This window comes from Lonchura striata, chromosome 2 (genome assembly GCF_050655825.1).
Source record: "Lonchura striata isolate lonStrDom1 chromosome 2, ASM5065582v1, whole genome shotgun sequence".
Lineage (NCBI taxonomy): Eukaryota > Metazoa > Chordata > Aves > Passeriformes > Estrildidae > Lonchura > Lonchura striata.
In genome coordinates this window covers 82,859,794-82,881,747 of record NC_140704.1, presented here as the reverse complement: position 1 = coordinate 82,881,747, position 21,954 = coordinate 82,859,794, and the positions used below count along the sequence as shown (strand labels likewise).

The 21,954-nt window shown below is 41.4% G+C and overlaps 1 protein-coding gene across 7 annotated transcripts in view; it reads left to right on the top strand.

Annotated features, from left to right (window-relative positions):
• FBXL7 (F-box and leucine rich repeat protein 7) overlaps positions 1 to 14,153 on the top strand; it is a 301,568-nt gene extending 287,415 nt beyond the window's left edge. For all 7 annotated transcript variants that reach the window (XM_085571680.1, XM_085571679.1, XM_085571678.1 and 4 more), the window contains 2 exons: positions 5,439 to 6,050; positions 10,681 to 14,153. In XM_085571680.1, the coding sequence (XP_085427806.1) occupies positions 5,439 to 6,050; positions 10,681 to 11,417 (1,349 nt within the window). In that variant the 3' untranslated portion in view covers positions 11,418 to 14,153. The remainder of the gene's footprint in view (positions 1 to 5,438; positions 6,051 to 10,680) is intronic.
• The last annotated feature ends 7,801 nt before the right edge of the window (positions 14,154 to 21,954 follow it).

Here is a 21,954-nt window from a genome sequence, read left to right as displayed (position 1 = left end):
GCACTTTTTCTGGAACTCTGTCCATACCCAAAGCCTTGGAAAGAAAATGGCTGGGTTGTAGCCTGCTGTCCTAGCTAAATCCTTTTTCTATTCTCATCTAAGGCACATAGCCATATTTGAAACCTGTCTGTCAAATTCACAAGTCTCTTCTTGAATCAGCCACATTGCGTCCCCTGTAGAAACCCCTGTCCCCCTTTGTACTGTTGGTTGTAGCTGCTACAACCATTACATTCCCATTTTCCCCAGTCTCTGTAAAAGGAGTACTTCCTTGGCATGCTTGGCATGCCTGAGGTTGATGGTATTGTGGTAAAAATGTGAAGTCTACACCCACATTGCACTTAAACTATGTAATATCTACACAACACTTACTGAAAAGATGCCGAGTCATGGAGGTTTTGGCACGCTGTGTAAATGCTTCTTGCACACATTACTCTGCAGCTAATGTTTACAAAAATGACAATTGCTTTTTATTTTTCTCAGCTATACTGCCTTTTTCAGAGCTTGAACACAGTTTTGTTTATTTCTTGCCTTAGTTTTGCTAAAAATGTCAGTAGTGACAGGAGATCTACATGGCGGATCCTTTTCAGTTGTCAGATAAGAATCTGAAGCTTGATTGATATTTGCAAAATTTTCATTTTCATTTTGTTAGCTTGAAGAATTTAGTATAGCATTCATTTCACAAAACACTTATTCACAATACCATAGTGGAAGGTGTGAATTAATGGAGTCATGCCTTAATCATGGAAAATGGTTCAACCTTAAAAAGTTCATGCTAGGATCTGGACATCAAGTGTCCCGTGTTAGTGTGCATTGCTGGAGTAATGGAAATATAATGTTGTTTTCTCTTTCTGGTTCTGAAATCATATTATTGTCGATGCCAGAAGGAATGGAGGTTAGATCTTGGCATAAATCTTGCATGTTTAAAGGTTTTTTGTTCCCATCTGTATCTATTAATTGGGAAACAAAATGGGGAGAAAAAAAATCCTTTTAAATAAACCAGATTCCTAGTGGAATAAGAAAACTGACTCTAGTGCATTTTCTCCCTCTGTGTCAGCTTTTATGGTTCTGTTTCTGGCACACATCTTTTGAGATTTCTTAAAATATTGTTAAGAAATTTTGTCCTACATCAACAAACAACTTTCAGAGCTTGATCAAAGCCTTAATAAAAGGTGTCTTACACAGAAGATTGGAGGCAAAGGGGCAAAAGAGGTTGTAGGGAGGGAAGTGCAGGGCTGCTTTCTAGTTTGCTTTTACTTTTTAAGATCACCAAAATTACAGTTACATTTAAGGCTTGTAAACAATTGAGTTTACAAGAAAAATGCTTGTATAGGGCATGTGTGTGTATAAAGATGTGTATTGAGAACTGTAATCAGCAACTTCATTTGTACTTGTAGGGTTGTGTTTATTAATGTTACACAGTCGTTAAGTTGCTCTTTCTCAGACTGCCCTGGCCTGTTGGCTAGCACTCAGTAGATGGTGAAGAATAAAGTTCTAAGGAAACTCCTAGAGGTTGATAGTGCTACAGGAAGCCCCTCCCAACAACATTAGAAAAGTCTGGAGAATGTACAGTAGACCAAGTGTTTTGCTGAAGTTTTGAATGCTAGCAAAAAGCTTTCCAAGTTTTTTCTGGCAATAAGGCTTCTGGACTCACCTGCTAATTTTTATTTTTTGTTTCCCCTTAGGGGTTTACAGCTGAGGCACCTGGGTCCTGTGACCTCTGGGCATGCCACAGGGTCAGGTCCTCAGGGACCGGATAGCATTAAAAAAGCATCCTCTTGACAGCGGGATGCCACTCAGGCGGCGTTGTTTCCACAAGAGTTTATTGTAGGAAAGATGGATCGGGGAACAAAGGCAGACAAGCTCTCTGGAAGGGAGCTCACACTGAGAGCCCTGAGCTGAGTGCAGGGTGATGAATATAACTGTAGCGGGGAAGGAAGGTCAGGGTAAGAAACATCCAATGAGGAAAAGGTTCAGGGGCAGAGTAGAGGGTGAGAGATGGGGTGACAACCAAGGGGAAAGGAGTGGTTATAGGGAAGGAACCAATGGGGATACAGAGAACGAAGAACTTTCCAGAACCGGGGGATGGCTTACATAATGATGGACAGAAACGAGGGGAAGGTACAACTAAAGATTGACAACAGGGGAGGCAGGAAGTTACACGTTGGTCACCTCCCATGGCAACTCAGGGGAACTATCTCCCAAGTCCCCTCCCACATACAGCGAACAGTAAGCAGGAATACCTCTTTGTGGAGTTCATCTGAGATACCAGCAAAATTCCTGTCTGAGAGCATATTGCATTATGAGCTCAGCAGAGCAGTAATGTGCTCACAACTCACTTTTTTAAACAGTGACACCACTACAGTCTTTTTCCACAGTACTTTGTGGTGGGGAGATAGGATGGATGTGTATGTCTGGAAGTCCATGCCCTGAGAACGAATGGAGCAAGTTTTATATTATGCACCTTCAGGATTTAAGGGAATGGAAATACAGGATGCACATCTGGAACTGCTATACTAATGAGATAATTAAGAGAGTACAAAGCACGGAGCATACACATAAAACAGAAAGTCAGGCCTTTCTTAGCTTGAAGTCTAAGTTAAAAAACATATATTAGTAATTCATTACACACCCAGAATGTCTAAGGTATTGATTATTCACAGTGCCCAGGAGTGTTGAAGGAATTCCACTTCTGATCCAAAAGCAGTGGAGATTATCCGTATTAGCTTGGACCATTGCTCACAGGGGAAGGGGAGAGAATCATGGAGTATGAAAAGCTTTTTTATGCTTAAGTAGAAATGGAAACTAATGAAAACCGTAGAACTAACGAAGACCCTACAGAAATTTTAAAGTGTTTTTAGCAATAACTGACTAAAAATATGTGTTTTTCAAATACGCTGTGTCTTACAGAAGGTAGTCATTCCCACAGGACTAAAAATTGTTTAAATCAGATGTTAATAATTTAAACTTTTTGCTTTTGATTTTAATTCTATTTTGTGGAATAGAAACCAGTTTTTCTTCTGTGTTTTTTTATTTATATCATTTTGTTTTCCTTTTCATTCTGGTTTGTGTAAAACAAACAACCAACAATCAACCAAGGAAAAGGCCCAAAGCAATTGAAGAAGTAAAGCAAAAAGAATTGATGCTATCATATACATGTAATAGTAGAAGGTACATCCAGCACTTGGAAAAAGGTGTATATTCTTTTATGTTAGAAACATTCTTGTATTAAAATCTCAAAAAAGGAGCAAAAAGTAAAGGCTTTTCCACATATTCTGCACATGTTTAGCTTCAGGCACTGTCACTGGTTTTGGTGATAATGTGAGGGAGGTCAAACATATGGTAAATCCTTGCAAAAATTAATCTCAGGGACTGTTGCTTAAGAGGCCTGTGGAGTCAGTGCTTGTTTGCAGGAGCCTGGCTGCTACTGGTTGTTTTTTTTTTCTCTCCGCTGTAAATCTAATTTTTAAAATACCGGCATATTCCAGATGCTTACCAAATAACACTCTTCGATGCAATTATTTGCAAAAGCTGCCATGGGGGGTATTAGGAGGTCACAAAGGGAACAAAGTGTACACAAATCCCTGTGTTAGTACCACATAGACATAGCACGGACTCAGAAACCTTGGTGAAATATTCCTTCCTTTCATTTGCTGAAACAGTGAGTTTCTAAGTAAAACAAGGTGCAGAAGAGGAAGAAGGAAAGGAGGTGGGTAATACAGTGTTTTTTCTCCACAGTGTGAGAAGATGATTTTGATGTCTCTGCAACTCAATTAGGTGATCTTAAGCAAGCCATTGGACTTTGTGTCTTGGGTTCTTCCGCTAAATATTTGTGCCTCTGTTGCTTGCAGACACTGTGAGAATACAGGTCTGTGGTTGTTGTTGTAGGTAGTGAGATCAGAGCAGGCCTCTGCTGGGCTAAGTAAAAGCTTGACAGGGAAATTTATGTGTAACGATCAAATTCACCAAAAATGTACTTAATTAAAAAACTCAGCTCAAATCCAGGTGTGGATATGTTTGTTGAATGCATTTCTGGCTGTATCTTGCTTAGCCCTTATCTGTGCTGTCACAGTCACACAGCTGCAGAGTCAGTGTTACTTAAGGGACTGCCTTTGTACACGTCCCTGAAAGGCCTGAACATTGATGTGACAGCAGGAGATGTGATATGGAGAAAAGCTTGGTCCTCTAAAAGCATTGTCTGTCTGCGAAATATTTTATTCTGCTGGTCACTAAATTGTGGTTACTGTATTCATTTATGGGAGGTGCTTTGCTCTATGAAAAATTTCTGTGGAGATCAGTACTGAGGTGGAGGGAATGTGCTCAGCAGCAGCATGCATCTCTCTCAGACACTGGTTGTATCTTGTGTAGCATACTGCTAAAATATCCTCAGAGTCTCTAAATGTATTGCCCATGGCATTTGCTTGACTATCAAAGTTATATCTTAGTTGTCTTCCAGTCTTTTACTTGGTTTGCTTGGAGAAACTGGGGGCAGGAGTGGAAATTACTTGCAGACAATGTCAGCACACAGGGAAAACAGTTGAAATAACCTCACAGCAAAGGTACTCTTTCTTAATAGCAAAAAACCCCTCAATTTTTGTGCCTGATTTTGGTAATTAAAATGAACAAAAAAAGGTAAAGAAGTAGTTGAATTGACTGCTTCCAGTGTGACAAATAGCTCTAGCAATAAGTGTATAAGTGTATAAATATTGTATAACAATTCTCCAACAAGTTTCCAGGCATGCTCTTTCTTCATTAGTTACTTTTCTGGGCTTTTTTTTTTCTTCCCCCAGCTGAAGTTCACTTTAGTCCATTGGAAAGGAGTGTATTTTGCGTGCACATGAAGAACTAGTCACTGAGCTCTTGGATGAACTTCCGAGTTTCAGTTTGCTTGACTGAGAAATTAACTTCTCTGATGACACTTTGAAAATATGTGTATGGAGTTGAGCTTTTCCTATCTGCCCAGATCTGGTGAAGGAAAAGGCATTTGCCTTGTGAGCTCTTTTTTGGCCTCTTGGTGAATGAGGCTGAAGGAGCTGAGAGATGAAGGACCACAGCATTTTCTGCACCTAAGAGCTCACAGCTCGGTCAAGGTTATGGACAGTTACTTTCTGCCAAAAAAAAAAAAAAAAGAAGCCTGTGACTCAAACATAATCTTTCAATTCAGTGTTTAATTAAGAGTATAAAGAATAAAAAATCTTGGATTTTAAAAAATCCTTCCACTGCTGTCTCCTCTTCAGGACTCAGAACTGTATCATCTCCTTTGCTCACATGGCTTTTGAAATACGTTTTCTCACTCTGACTGGTAGAAGTAACTGCTTAACCCCCAGTAAACCCTAAAGTCCATCGTACTTCATTAGCACGTGGGCTAGCAGGGTGCTGTGCTGTGCAGAGAGCTCTGTATTTGTCCAGTGTTCATTGAAATTGTGTGTTCTATCTTCCAGATTCCGACCTGAGCATGCGAACGCTCAGCACACCCAGTCCAGCGTTAATATTTCCACCGAATTCCCCTGGGTTCCAAAATGGCAGGGGTTCGTCGACATCTTCATCCTCAGTCACTGGGGAAACTGTTGCCATGGTCCATTCGCCACCTCCCACCCGTCTCACCCATCCTCTTATCCGGCTGGCATCCAAGCACCAGAAGGAGCAGGCCAACATAGACCGGCTGCCCGACCACTCCATGATCCAGATCTTCTCCTTCCTGCCCACCAACCAGCTGTGCCGCTGTGCCCGCGTGTGCCGCCGCTGGTACAATCTGGCCTGGGACCCACGACTTTGGAGGACAATTTGCCTGACTGGTGAGACAATCAACGTAGACAGGGCTCTCAAAGTGCTGACCCGGAGGCTTTGTCAGGATACTCCCAACGTATGTCTCATGTTGGAGACGGTAATTGTTAGTGGCTGCAGGCGGCTCACAGACAGAGGACTCTACACCATTGCCCAGTGCTGTCCAGAACTGCGGAGGCTGGAGGTGTCTGGCTGTTACAACATCTCCAATGAGGCAGTCTTTGATGTTGTGTCACTGTGCCCAAACCTGGAACACCTGGATGTATCAGGTAAGAGGGACTGCTCCAATACAGGTGCTTTTGATGTTTGTCAAACTCCATAACTACACGCTTGTCCTTTCTGCGTTGTCTTTTGAAGTAGGAATGCCTATCTCCTAACAGAGCACCTGTGAGACAGGCACCACTAAAATCTCAGTTCCCCTGTTGCCAGCAGCACTTCTGGAATGGCCAGGCCTCCTCCAAAAGAAGTAAGCTAGCAGAGATGGCATGTTCACATGGCACGAGGAGTTATTACAAATTTTTGCACAAAGCACCCATAGAAGGGCCCACACTGCAGTCAGTGCTGTGTCATGTGGTGAAGCCTAGTTACGTCAGCAAAATTTTATCTTTTTCACTCACGTGTATATGTAGATTATATATGCATCTTATATATATATTATATTAATTGTATTATATTCATTATTTATAAATAATCTACATATACACACCTGTATATGTATATTATAGGTAGGTAATGAATACATTTGTAATCAGCTAAGTGAATTGAGGAGGAGCTCAGAATAAGTGCTAAGCTTTTTTTCTAGGTATTAATATCTGTTGTCATCCCTCGCTAAACTTCAAGGTCCCCTTGTTTCCATTGCTATTTTAACAAGACTTAGCCAGCTTGAACTTTTTTTCTCTTTTCTTCCCTATTTTTTTTTTTAAGCTGACATTGCAGCTGTTTAGTTCAGCAGAAATGTTTTAGACAATTTTCTTCAAGCCAGCTCTGGTCAAACAAGATGTTTTTTCCCAATGTCAGCCGCACAGAATTTTCTCTCTGCAAATAGGTTGGCATGTAATGGAAAGGATGCAGCTAAGCAGAGCACTGATGTAAATTTGATGTTCAACATTTACTTTGTGATCTCATCTGTTATCGGTCTAACACCATCATAAATCAGCCAAACCAGATTTGCCATTGCAGAGGTACCAATGGCAACAAGAAAGATGAAGACAGGGGGTTAAACAACAGGACACAGAAAGTGATGCTATCAAGTCATTGGTACCAGATGCTTTTTCCAAGGGTACCTATCTGGTGTACACTTATATGCACTCCTTTCTCTCCTTTTTTTTTTTTTTTAAGCTGATTTATCCAACTCTCTCACCTCATTCCTAGGATGCTAGAATGTCATGGAAGGCATCAAAACAAATATCAATAAATCAGAATTATGCCCTTTTTGTGATTGCTTTCTGAAACCACAAAGGTAATAAGGAGTCTATGGAACTCCACAGGAGTCTATTCATAGTGACCTTGTGTATGAATTAGTTGTTGTTGGTACACACTGACGTTAGTTCTGGATTGCTAATCATGCATTCGGATTGAAGCATCTCCAGTGCCAGGAAAAAATGTATGTACCTGTGTGATTTGGACCTAGAGCTTTGAAGCTCACAGCCTGAGTGTACCTGGGAGCTTGTAGGTGGTTGAAAATGCTTTGGTCCATAGCTTTTATTTATGGATGTTCTGTAGAACAAAGGTGACTTTTTCAAAGGCAGGGGAAAGTAAATGATGATACCAGGTCTTGAAATAGGTTCTTTTGGAGACTATCTTCCTTTATGGTTTTCCCAACCCTCTTACTCTTAGACCCAGAAGGTAGAGTCTGTCCCTAAGAGCTCATCAGTTTGGTATAAAGTGTGCAATAGTTGAATAAAATTCCTATCTTCCTTCTATTTTGTTTCATCAATGAGATAAGAAAGTAATTTTAATTTCTTTTTTTCCTAAGTTGTTCTTTCTATTTAGAGTATGTGAGGGGAAAATCCTGCTTTTGAACATGCTCAGAAGTCAGTGTGTTTGGGTTCAGATATAGCTTTTGCTGCATGTACCATAGGAATTGAGGATAATCAGTAGCCAGGCTCTTGTTTTGAGTCCATATTCTGATGTGGGTAATTTTGGAGGATGTTTTAGAAAGAGGATTCCATTTTCCTGTTCTTCTCTCTGTAGTTACAAGGCTTGCACCTACATGCTCAAGGAATTCTCAGGACTGAAGTGGTTCACTGGTTTGGTTCCATACCGAGCAATAGGACGTGGGGGTGTGTGTTGGGCGGTGACGCTGGTTGCTAGTTAATTAAATCCCAGTTCACAGTTGTACATCTGGTTAAATCCTTTTCCCCTTTGGATGGCTACTTGGCAGCAAAAGCTTACCAAAATCTTTAATGTCAAAACCAGATATTTGTATTATCTTTAGGAGCTTTCCACTATGTAAATTCTGTCACTGTCAGCATCCGCTTTGTGGGTAGGTCTGAGATATTGCTAGAAATTGGTTAAGCTTGACTGCTAGTTATTATCTAACACTCTAGCCAATATGTTTTTCGGTTTATTTGGATGTTTCACCTCCCTTTTAGAAAACAGTTATACTTTATGGAAAATCCTGTCACAAGGGCTTAATTTTTACACTTTGTACTATTTAGGACACAAAAATTTTTGCAGACCCAGGAACCTGTCATTTTGCCTAAAAACCAGTCAGTTCTGTATCAGCATAGACTCATTTTTCTGTTGAAACTGTTTTGAATATCCTTCCCATGAAATATTTTACAGTGTAGCCAAAGTAACTCAACATGGCAGTGCTGAGCTTGACAAAACTGTGATCGCACAACTGATGTATGTGACTCCAGCCCTGCTGAGAGACTTCTGACCTGTTCACTTTCTAATTACAGTCATTAAAATTTCTTGGACTCTCAGCAGACAGAATATTCTCCTTGGCCTTGTGGATGCATCATTCTCATTAAGCTGGATTTAAATTTGAATTCTGGTCAGAATATAAAATATCCAGACTGACTTCTTAATCCAGCAACATCCTCAGCCAAATCCAACAGCAGCAGCTACATCAGGTGCAGCAGAACTCTGCCTAAGTGCCAGCTTCTTCTGTGAAACTCCTTTCATGTATTTTGTATCATCTACTTCAAATAATATACTAGAGGTGCATTTTTTACACCATTAGTATTGTTCTGCTTCCCTTTAAAAAAAATCCTTTGTGTTACTGAGTGTGTATATAGTACTTAACCTCAAGGCAAAAGTATTTCCAGAGATTGCTCCAGAGCATAGATGGATCTGAAACAGTCTGAAGAGAAATAGCATTCAGTTTTAAGATGTTTGTTGAGCAGAGTGTTTTACTTCAAGGTTTTTCTTCTGCATGATTTGTGGGCAATTTGCCCATTTAATTGTCTGAGGCCTAAAGTAAAATTTGCATCTGTTCGACTAAATTTGAAGTCCCAATTAAAGATCCAGCATAAATTTAAATTGTGAATTTAGAAGTGTGGTTGCAGGTGGCAAAGTGTTTCAAGTCTGTATCCCACTCATTTTACAGCATTTGTGTGAATCTACACAGTTATCTCAAGTGATGTTTTTGCTTTTAAAAACTGAAGCATATTCATACCTTCCACTAAGCCTCCGAATGACAACCTCTAATAGCAAGTGGTATAGCTTTGGGTAATGTAAGCTTTTGAGGCAGTCTCCATACATCATCATGCTCTTTAATTCTACACTACAGTGTTTTGCAGAGTTTCTGATACATGGAGCTCTAAGGTCATCACTTTTTATACTTCATACTGCTTTGTCACTGCATACTGCTTGGCCAGAAAAGGTCTTTTTATTTCTACCTGGGGACACCTCTTTGAGCATAACCTGCAGAAATTCTCTGAGTAGCCATTTATGGCTAAAACTGTTGGGCCTTAATCACTAATGGGTAGACTCTCATTTCTTGCAGCTGTTTCTAGCTATGCTAATGCAAAGAGCCCAGCTGAATTTGGCACAGTTTAAGAATTTCCCCAAGAAGCCTAAGACTGCCAGTTTGCAGTGCAGCAGAAACCACACTTTCCAAAAAAAAGCTTTCACTCTCCACTGTGGAGTGGAGGTTAAAAAGGGGGAAAGTCTGTGTGTATTTTTCCCTTTAATCTAGTTCTTTGTCTTTCCTTGCAAGGTCTTTTTTTTCTCCTCCAGTCTAACTACCTCCATTCATGGCCAGACTTTCTCATTGGACACAATCCTTTTCTTTTTCTGTCTGTGTTCTCACATGCCCTTATCAGTCTGTTGGCTCCTACCAATTTCCTCCATTCTCCTTAGGTTATCCAAATCTCCACCCTTTTGCAAGTACACAGTTGGGCCATCGTTTTGCATCCTTCCCACATTGCAGGCTTGGGGCTGGATTCACATCTGTTCTCCAAATGCTTGAGGCAGGGGAGGAGTGGAAAGGGAGTGGGGTTGTGTTTTCTATAATGAATTTGAATGGCAAAAGAGCCTCTGATATTGGTTTGCAAATTCAGCCAGTCAGCAACAAAACTGATCAAAAAACTGCATTGGTTGTCACATAGTATCCTTTTCGCTAACTGTCACTGGGTTCATAGTGCAGTAACAGATCACAAGCTGTCCCCAGATAGACCCAGGACCACCATTTTACATATGGGTATGGACAAAACCAGTCAGTTGCTTTTCAGGGCTCACAATCTCAAAGTAACCTCACTGACTCCAGTGGAGTTTATTGTTTCCTCTGGTGTGGGGACTCAGCACAGCAAATCAGAGCAGTCGGTCAGAGTGATTCCACTCTTGCAACATGATGATACCTTCATCACATCTGGCACACCATTCCACACCTGCCTTTCTGCATGCTTTGTTTTTACTGCTTGCTTAAACTCACTGTGTTTTTCCGCTTAGGCTGCTCCAAAGTAACATGCATCAGTTTGACTCGTGAAGCCTCCATCAAGCTGTCTCCCTTGCATGGGAAGCAAATCTCCATCCGCTACTTGGACATGACAGACTGCTTCGTCCTGGAGGATGAAGGACTGCACACCATTGCCGCCCACTGCACTCAGCTGACCCACCTGTACCTGCGCCGCTGTGTCCGCATCACTGACGAGGGTCTGCGCTACCTGATGATTTACTGCACATCCATCAAGGAACTGAGCGTGAGCGACTGCCGCTTCGTCAGCGACTTTGGCATGCGGGAGATCGCCAAGCTGGAGTCGCATCTCCGATACCTGAGCATCGCTCACTGTGGCCGCATCACGGATGTGGGTATCCGATACATAGCCAAATACTGCAGCAAGCTGCGCTACCTCAATGCGCGGGGCTGCGAGGGCATCACGGACCATGGCGTGGAGTACCTTGCCAAAAATTGCACAAAACTCAAATCGCTAGACATCGGAAAGTGCCCCCTGGTCTCAGACACCGGCCTGGAGTTTCTAGCCCTCAACTGCTTCAACCTAAAGCGCCTGAGCCTGAAATCCTGCGAGAGCATCACTGGGCATGGCCTGCAGATTGTAGCTGCCAACTGTTTTGACCTGCAGATGTTGAACGTGCAGGATTGTGAAGTCTCTGTGGATGCTCTGCGATTTGTTAAACGACATTGCAAGCGCTGTATTATAGAGCACACCAACCCTGCTTTCTTCTGAAGGGACACCCCACGCCTGTCAATGCAATGCAGTATTAAAAACACTGATGTATAAGCACACGCTCCCATATCCAGTAATGCTGTCTTTTTTGTCACTCACGGGACTCAGTTTTACTTGTACCTAATGGGTGAGGGGTTTTCTAGAAGACTATTTTGTTTGCTTTTTGTATGATCACTTTTTAAGGTGCCGTGAGTCTCTGTGGAGAGGCCGTTTTAATGCAAAAGCAATGAGTGCTCAGCGTCCCTGTTGGGGTGTTATTTCCATAAGAGCCATGATCTTGTCCCAGGCTACAGTAGTTGCCTCCAAAGGAAATAGCACATAATCCATCCTTCGGAAATGTTACTAAGCTGTGTCAAATACATCTGAATTCTAGCTGTGCTCATGAAGCTGACTATGCAATATTGTGTCTGTGTTCCCCAACTTTTTCCAATATGACTGATAGTCATCCATTGTAATCCCTCAGGAAATACTGGGTAATGTTCTTAAACGTACTCATGTGAAGCACAGTAAGACCCGCTGGCCATTGCTGAGCATTTCTGCAGAGTGAATCTGGAGACTGTGCCCATGCATGGATTCTTTTGGGAAGCCCACCTCCAGGTCACTTGTGCATCGTTGCTACTTTCCTTTATATCTAAATTTGTCCTCTCCAACGTGTGTAGTACCATCCTCTCCTAGTAGATAGGGACTTCTGGCTCTGACAAGCAGTGATGTATTGAGCTGAGTGAAGGAGAACAAACGAGATACTGGTGGCCTGGCAAAAGGAAAAGCCAGCAAACCAGCCTGAGAAGCTGCTGTAATTCTGCAACAAGCTGAGATAGTACTGTAAGACAGTAGAGAGGCTCTGAGGCATTGTGGAGCAGCTTACACAGGGCAGTCCCAATTGCTGTGCTCCGTGGCTGCCACCAGGAAGTCTGACTTTGTCCCTTTGCTGTACCTTTTCAGCAGCTGTGGCACCACTGCAGTGGATGCTCCCTGAGAAACCAGGGACTTGTGTTTAGGTCAAGTTAGTATGTGCCTTAATACACTTGGAAACCTGACTCTTTTCTGTCACCTTCCAGTTGAAAGGATAGATGTCTAATCTCAAGACTTCAAAGACATTAGCCTGATGTTAGATAACACCCCTGGGGACACAGGGGCTTGGCATATTATTCACATTAGATTTAGATTTTTTGAGACTTTGGCTCTTTGTGTTCCCTTAGACTGGAGGTACAGCTGCATTCAACAAAGAATTAAACAGCAGACTTGCCCTGTGACCCTGGGAGCTCCTGTTACTCTCATGATCACTCTTGCTCTTGCATAAGCTGGAGTGTTTTGGAAGTCCCCCATCTCATTGGCTCCTTCCCCAAGTGTGTGGTTGATTCTTGGTTACTTTCTTCACAATTTTCTGGCAGCTGTTCCACTGCATTTTCACATGTAATGCTCAGATCTGAAAGCCAGACACGTGAGGGGTGATGATATTTTCAGGCAGCCCCCCTGTGCCTGACTGACAGGTGAATTCATATCTTCAATTCAAACACTGTAAGTGTCTCATAAGAAGGGAAGCACTGTGTCTGGTTTTCATAAGCAGTAGTTCCATCATCTCCAGACAACACTAATAAAATCAGTGGTATGAAGTGAAAATCAATATGCCCAAGAAAAACAAACACATAACTGCTGAGGAAATACTTATAACAATGCTCTCTCAATTCAAAAAAATAAAAAATGGGCAATGGTTTGGACATGTCCCTGGAGAGGGAACTTGTCCTACTCCTGCAAAAATTCCTGTAACTTATGTATGTTCTTCCAATTTTGTATTTTTTGATATGCAGGATGGCATCAGCTCTGAATTATAAATTAAGTTATACTAAGGCAAAGAGGGCCATGGAAAATGAATTTGTCATTGCTACTGTTACTCATCAGTGACTAATATTAATATAACCTTGAACAGTTAACTTCATTTTGGCTTTCCTTTCCATATTTCTAAAATAAGAGATTCTTCTCCAGTAAGTAATACAGTATATTTTATCTGAGCCAGCTATACTCTCTGTTTACCCTTTATCTAAAAATGGCCTCAAGAAATTTAAATGTTGAGCCCTGAGGATGTTGGGATTTTGAGCCATTTGCACTCATGAAATACAAGGCCTCACTAATAACATTTAATTGTTTATTAAAAAAAATAAAGCTACTTTTCTGGCTATGTTGAATTGAATGAATAGTGCTACGTGGTTTTTAAAGTTTCTAATGTTTAAATTTGGCCTGTACTGTACAAATCTCACTATAAAGCCTTAATTTGCTACCAAGAAATAAAGCAGTATATTGGTAACTGATGAGCATGCAGCATCATTTGCACTAAGTGATTAACTGCTAGTGAAAAAGAAAATATTAAATACTTATAAATCTCAAAAAGTAAGCATATCAACCTATCAGGTAGGTGGATAATGACCTCACCTGTCTCTCTCTTTAAAATATTATTTTCCTCATGTGTTTTTTCTTGACCCTGAAACATTATCAGAAACTGGAAGTAAAAATAAAAGAAAAAACAACATATAAAAAATGTATAAAAATTTCAGGAAGGCCTCTGCATTGGTTTAAAGGCATGTTAACATATTTGATGAAAAAAGTAAAATTGAATGACTTAAAGGGTAGAGCACTTACTGAAGCAGTGTTGCCTTTTGAATGCTTGAATGTTTGAATGTAGAAACCCTTCTCTAGGGGACACTGGTGGAAAGTTAATAAAGGTCATTTTTCTAAGCCAAATGTTTTTAAGTACATAGTCTTAAGTGATCTGAGTTGGTACTCTAAGATAGGTAGTTATTTAAAGAAAATTTGAACTTTACTTATTGATGCAGCTTGCCTGAGTTGACTTTTAACCTTTTTCTTATGTCTACTTCCAAAATGACAGAACCAGAAAATACTGGAATAACTGCACTGGAAAAAAATTAAGTAGTGCATGTGGAGCTGAGTTTGCTGGAAAGGTTGAAACATGTGACTGATGTGTCTTCTAGTTTAGGGTTAGCAAAGACTATAAATTTCCTGAATGAAAACATAGGTAATTCTTGAACCATCAAATTCAGGCTCAGGCACTGAGGCTTCTTCTGCTCTGCAATAGCATATGGTGATCTTATCAAAGAAAGGCAGCAATGAATCACATCAGTCAGGCTGGCTGTTTATGTCTTTGGAATCATTTGTGTCCCCTAGAGAGGGGTCTCTTAGAAAAGGCACATCTAAACTACCACGCACTGTGATTATAGCCAAAACTCTGTGTTTAGGCATTCATCCTTCCCTTGGCTTTTGTAAAAAGTAGAACTGTATTTTTCATACTAGTGGCATGAAACTGATAAGAAGCGCAACACTTTTGCCTCTTTGAGCGGTGCTCATCTGGCTTCCTGCAGAATGCAAAACAGCTTCTGTTGGATGTCTTGAACTCAGAACCGTGGTCCAGATGGAAACCTTCAGTAGTGGTTTATGTGGTTTCTCAAAACTTCTAGACTTTGAATTGAAAAATTAAAAAGCTAGTAAAATATCTAATTTCAGCATTAGGCTTGAAGCAGGTCCAAACTCTTATTAAAAAGAAACACAGTGATTATTTGGACTGCAGCCTGGCTGCCCCTCAGCTGCCAGTGTTAGTTTAGAGGGGAAAAGTTCTCTGGCAGAGTTGGTGTGTGGCTCCTCTTCCCCCAGGGTTCCCCAGGAAAGTAATCTACCCTCAGTTTTTTGTAATTTTTTCAGTTTAGCTATTCATGCTGAAACTTCCCATGCTGGGCTTTGAAAATGTTAGTTGAAATGGTTCATCTGGTTCTGTAAATAAAGCTGGAGGAAATGTAATTTTGCTCATGTTAAACTCCAGGTGACCTTTCCTTTGAAAATGGTCCATTGCTCTTCATCTCCTCTAAGCCTTCAGAGTGAAAGCATGAGCCTTGTCAGGAGGTCACCTTTGGGACAAGGATGTGTCTTCCTGATCTCCCAGTAAGTTTCACCTAAATTTAGCTGCATTACATGTCTTTGAACATGTCTAATTCTGTAACCAGGGAGAAAAGGGACATGCTCAGATTATTTGGAGCTTGTAGTCTGGCAAGGCCAAGATTTGGCAAAGCTAAGAGGTGTTTATCACTCTGGCAGTGTGAAGGAGGAAATGACCTGAATTATATGGAAGCTGCCTGGAAAGTCAGGACAAAGTTGAAAGATGGGGTTTTGAGAACTGTGACAAGAAAGATGAAGGAGATTTCCTGGGCAAGGGGTACTGGAGCTGGGATGACAAAGAGATTCAATGATTTTTCAGCAAAGAAACTGGGACTGGGTTAAGAGAGGTGGATTTTTATGACTGGTTGAGCAGGGAGATTTGGGCCAGAGGAAGTAAATAGTGAAGAATGAAGTTTGGAGTAGGAAGAGAAACATGAAGAAAATGAATTGAACTTCATTTAAATACAGTACACTCCCTTGGCACAGGCTCTGAGAAAATTAAACAGACTGTTTTGGTGAGGATGCCTCAAGTCTGAAACCAAAAATAAAGTAGTAGTTTTGCATCTACTGCATCCAATATTTCCCTATATATATATATATATATATATATATATATATATATATATATTTTTTTTTTTTTTTTTTTTTTTTTTTTTTTTTTTTTTTGTGAGGCCAGAAAGTCTTTACCAGCAGAAGTATATAACCAGTATATGAAGGTCTGAGAGATTGTCAGCATCAGTGTCTTTGTGTCTTTTTCCTGCCTTTACCCCTTTGTGTGAAGTAGCCTGGTGAGAAGAACGAGGAAGGCAAGCTTGTAAAGTCTGTTCTTCTTTGGAGCTGCATTTCAGCAACACCAGCTGCTCAGCTCTGCTAAGGTGCAGCCACCAGTGTGGACCCACGTTCATGCCATTTTTACAGACTGTTAAAGGGCATAATAATCATGGGTTCAAGTTACTGCCAGGCAGCAGACATTAGAATTCAAACTTAGCCTAACAAAAAGACATTTGACTGAACAGCATTACTGTATGCTAATAAACAGATTAAATCCATTTTCTCCATGAAATAGCTGAGGGATGTTTATTTTCATGCACCCTGCTGCACAGATTCAGAGCAGGTTTTTCGTCCATCTTTGTCTTCTCTGAAAACTGGATAGAAACATCAGGACACTATTCCCTTGTCCTCTGGATGATCACAGGGGCACAACTGAGATTTAAACTAGTCAGTAGAAATCTTTTCCAAGTAAGCTCTGTTAATACAAATTTTAAAAATATTATGAGTGCAACAATCCAGTTTGCCATAGATATGTCATATTATGCCAATATAAAAAATACTAAACAGGCATTGGAGGAAGAACCAGAGGAACCAGAAGCAGGGATCTTTTAAAACAAATAACCCTCCCAGGCTTTTATAAATTACTCTGGCACTTCTAATGCAGAACAGAAATCGTAGCCATTCCTTCTAGCACTAAAGCTACTGTGTTCTTTGGGTTAGAATAAATTAGTTTCCCTTTGTTTTTTAAAGAAACATTGTATGCTATAGCCTCTAGCTCACACAAATGGTATAAATGGAAAAAGTCATCTTGCAAAGTGCAGAAAGAATGCTGAGAGGGGTCTGTCCCAAAAGGAATGAATATTTTTAACAGTTTCATGTTTCATTGTCTATCTTTGATGGCCCTTAAAATAGTCTTTTTAAAAACAAGTAAATGGCCATTCTTGAGATATTTTGTTACTTCTTCAATATACTCCATTCACACAGTTGCCTCAGCAGACAGACATCAGAGTTTTAGAACAATTTAATTTCTAGCTATGTAAAATAAGTGTAGCTAATGTATCATTTATAATTTAATTTAAGCATTATCAAGTTTTTTCACATTGTAATCAGTTGTCCCGTAAAGGATATATCCCAAGCCTTCATCAGGACAGCTGCAAAAATATTTCTAAATATTTAGAACTAATTCTATTTTTCTGACACCCCAATTTTGCCCGAGTTGCCTGTTCCTGGTTTGTTGTATGCTGTGAAAATGCTTTCAAGAACAGGGCTTATTTCTGGACTTGAATTACATTCTATTTGATTGCTCTATGGTCATGAATCTCATCTGGTATGATAATTGTTGATAGGTCTTTTGTGGCATGACACTGCAGAGTGACTACATGCATTCAGCACGGAAATAGAATGGACTAACACATGGTGTCTGACATAACAGCTGTCAGAGCCTGCATTTTCATGGGTCGTGGCTGCTGTGGGTCTTAAAATACCCACCCATAGCAGTGTCAGTAGTTTTGTAGTGATTTATTTTTTAACTACATGAAGCATCTTCTGTTTTATTTGGCATCAATTACAGGACCAAGCTCTAACTACGACACCTGCTTTGGGCAAGGTAATAAAGTTATGACCTTTCCTCCATGCTGTCCTTTCATTTTTTTCTTCTGCCCTCATATAGTTGTTTAAGGTCCTGTGACAGTCTTGAGGTATTCCACCTCCACAGTCCTGGACAATTAAAATGATGGATGTCTCAGTATCAATAGGATGAGTAAGGCTATTTACTTGGCAGGCAATCCAGGTGATTAACTGCGGTGATTGACTACAAGTTACTCAGTGTCCAAATCTTACTGATGTTTCTCAGTGGAGGTGGGAAGTCCATCCACAAATGTCAGTAAATATGATGCTTTCTGATGCTTTTTTCTTAAGGGGATATGTGGATCATCTGGGGGAAAGTGATCTGCATAATCAAGCCATTAAAATCCTCTTTGTTAAAGTAGTGTAGTAGTGTAGAAAATGAGGTATACATCTACCATGATGTATATGGTCAGGTCATACCTCGGTGATGCTGCTGGGGCAGCACCACTGTTTTTTTTTTTCTCTCTGGCATTGTATTCCTGTACCTGAACAGCAGAGAAATTACCCAAACTTTCTGTATCTGTGTCCCAAGTGACTGTGAACTTTTGGTGTTTTGCTTTTAATCTCCAACAACTTCCTGTCCTCCCTCTCTCTTTCAGCAGCTGGCATGCTGGGGATCCATCCCAATTGCCACCTCTTAGTGGGAACTGGCCAAGAGCATCATCTCTGGTGCTGCCACCTCCCCAGCTGGGCTGACAGCTTCTCTCAGTGCTGAAACCTGAATCCCTGCTGTTTCCCTCTGAAACGTGTTTGCTTCTCCCTTTTCCATTCCTTGAGATTTGCTCACCACCAGTAGCTCTCCCTTCATACAGGCAGGAGAGCAGTGGTGCCACCATGGTGGGACCTCCTGCATTTTCCAGAGAACCTGAAGGAAAGTTCAAGCAAGAAAGCAAGGAAAGTTCAAACAAGCCTGACAATTGGCAATAATCACAGAGCCATGCAGGGTCACTTGATGTCTCAGGATGAAGAAGAATATCCCAGAAATATATCTGCTTGAAACAGCCTGACATGCAGTGGAAAACCTGGCAAATGTTTAGCAGCAGTACATTCTTGCTGCCGGGGCATTCACAGCATTTGCATGGTTGTGTGTGCGCAGGGACCTGCAGTCTTAAAGCAACAACCCCAGTGTCAACATCCCATGTGTGAAAAGGAAAAAGAAATGCCATCCTTCCCTGTGGATCCAGGCTGGAGAGGTGCAGAGCTCTGACCAGTTAGGAGGGACTCTGGAGTGCCCTGAAGTGTGCCGGGCCTCGTGTCAGGGGTTTGGCACACAGGTCACTCCAATGCCATTCCTTAGATGCTGGAGTTACAAGAGGAAAGTCTTCTTGGTGGTGTATCCATACTGTTGGGACTGTTGGAGCTGTGTCATAAACCCAGAACAGAAACAGGAGAAAGGTGTCAGGAGCTCCTAGAAACGTGCATTTTGCAGAAGGGGCTTTCCTGGTATCCAACCCAGACAGATTTTTCTCCAAAGAGTGATTTTTCTCCACAGAGAAGGGACTGCTCAGAAGCAGCAAAGGGAGCTGTGACAAGGCCGGGGTGACCATGTTCTGATAACTTAAGGGAAGCTTGTTGAAGATACAACACATGTTAAGAGACACATTAAGAGACATGTTGAGAGACTTCCGGCTCTTAAATTTATTTTTGTACAATGAGCAGGGAAGGGTGTTTTTTTGTTGGTTTGGGTTTGTTAAGTAGCAGCCTTTAAGAATTGCTTGGTATTTACCCATTGTAGGGGAACCTCATCCAAAACCACTGAGACTGGCTTATCTTCAGATCAGAGTGGTATCTGATTTCTTAACACTGGTCTACTTTTTTTGTAAGACAAATTGACAAAGACACAAGACGGCCTTGCAGTGTGAGCTTTGGAATTCATAGATCTCTGGCAGGTTAGATTTGAAAGCATGTCAAAACAGTCCCTTCCTGCCAAAAAAAAAAAAAAAAATTGCATCAAAATCCCCAATAAAGAGAGCAAAGGAATTCGGGGCTGAAAGCTGAACTTCAAGTGGTAATGTGTAATCTCTTGCTTAAAAGATATTTTCTCCTATAGGAGTCAAATGTGGTACTGTGAAGCTGAAGGGTAAATTGAAATTATTATGAAGATTACATGAAGTGAACACATGGATAAATGAGTCTGTAGGGAAGAACCAATACAGCTTTTCTACAAGAAATCCAAAGCAGGGACCTATCAGGCTATGGATCTGGGGGCACAAAAAAAGTTTTGAGAATGGTTTCTGTGTCTGGCATCACAGTGTGGGCTAGGGTGCTTTGTCTGGAAAAGAGTTAACTATGGTGAGATGAGACACACATGACAAAGCTCATGTAATCATGGATGACTGAAAGGATGAAGGGACTGAATGTCTACCATGAATAATAGTGGAGAAAAAAGAAGTCTGGGGCATCAAGTGAAACCAGTAGGTAAGAGATCCATAGCAAATTAAAGTAGTTCTTTGTTTGCCATTTGTTAAAGCCTTAGACCCTTGCCATGGGGTGTTGTGGATGCTAAATGTTCATGTCATTTAAGAAGAGATTGGACGAGTTAGTGGAGGAAAAGTGTGTGTGCAGCTATTAAATACAACAGACAACCTCTGGCTCAGGAAATGCCTGAGGCACCAAGTCTTGGAGCCTGGCAGGCTATGCTGGGAAAATATGCTTCCTCTGTTTTTGTGCTTCTCTAGGCGTCTGGTTTTGGCTACAGTCAGCCAGACTGTTCAGCTACATGGACCTTTTTGTCAGCAGCTGTTTTCATGTTTTGGTATCTGTCTCAGCAGATCTGCAACACAGAACACAAATTCACTTATTGTTTGCAATGCCCTTATTCAGAATTGCTCAAGGTTCTCCAAATAAAATATTTTCATCACCCTCTTTTCTGAAATCCTTGTGCTTCAGACTGGAAAACTGTAGAAAATAGCAGGCTCCAGCATGGTATAGATGAATGGAGGCAAGAGATCTCTGAACTTTGCTCTTGGCGGATCAGGTTTATTGGGGATGGGGAAAGGTCCTGCCTCGTGCTCCCAGATGCAGCACATGGTGAGGCTTGAGAGGGTGGGGGAGGGGAGAGACAAAAGGATGCTCAAGGAGAGGGGAAGTTCCAAGAGGGAGGATGTTCCAAGAGGATGTGTGCCCCTTGAAGCCCCCTTTTCAAGGAGCTTCAAGATGGGTTGGAACAAGGCTCGGGCCAATGGGGTTACAGGCACTTGATGTCTTAGGGGAGAGACAGAGGTGCGGGGTGAACCATACATCTTTTGGGGGTGAGATGGAACAGTCCACTTGACCCCAGGACCCATCCGTAGGCAGGGGCGTCACTGGCTAGCTGGGAGAACTGTTCTCATCCTGGCTGTATTATTTATGGATAATCATATTTATCTATCTTCCGCAACAGAAAACCCAATCCACTCAGGAGGTAATATTCTCATCTATTGATTCTCATGGAAGCAGGCAGTTGAAATTTTGCTGAGGGCTTGGTACTCTGCAAATTTAAGCCCTTTTGCTGCAGGCTGCAGTGAGAGCATGCCTGTATTTCAGAGAGCATGGGAAGGAAAGCATTTTGCGCTCTTTCCACCTCCTGCAATTTGGGAATCTGGTCACAGAGACAGATTTTCCAGGTCTCTCGTACTCCTCTCATCTTCAGGGAGAATTCTGGAAACCAAGACACTTCTTGATTTCTTTAATACTGCATGTTTGTAATCAAGACCAGAATTTGCCCAGAGCCTCTGTTCAGTCAAAGAAGTTTAAGCATCTCTGCTTCCCTTTATTGATTTTTAACAAGGCTTGACATGTGTCAGACACAAGCAGCTGTATCAGGGCAGTTGGTGAGGTCAAATTGGCTGTGATGTTTGGCATCAGAATTAAATCTCCCTCAGATGCCTAGAAGGCGGGACACAACCAGTGAATATATGCTTAACAGAAACTGTACTGTCCCCTAGTGCCAGCTCATATGTTTCTCAGACTCATGTGGAACAGGCAGAAATTATCTCAAAATGAGCAACACAGAGTCCCTTCTCTGCTCCTTCAAACCCTCTGTCTACTTGTGGCCCTGGGCCCACACAAATACCTAAGCACAGCAAGGAATATAAATTTGCAAGGGTCTCAGCTTTCATAATATGACTAAGTTGTTTTGATTTACGCATGCTCGTCTTGCCAAGATTGGAAAAAATTAGTCCGTTCTCCTGGTGGCTGAATGTCAAGGTACACTCAGGTT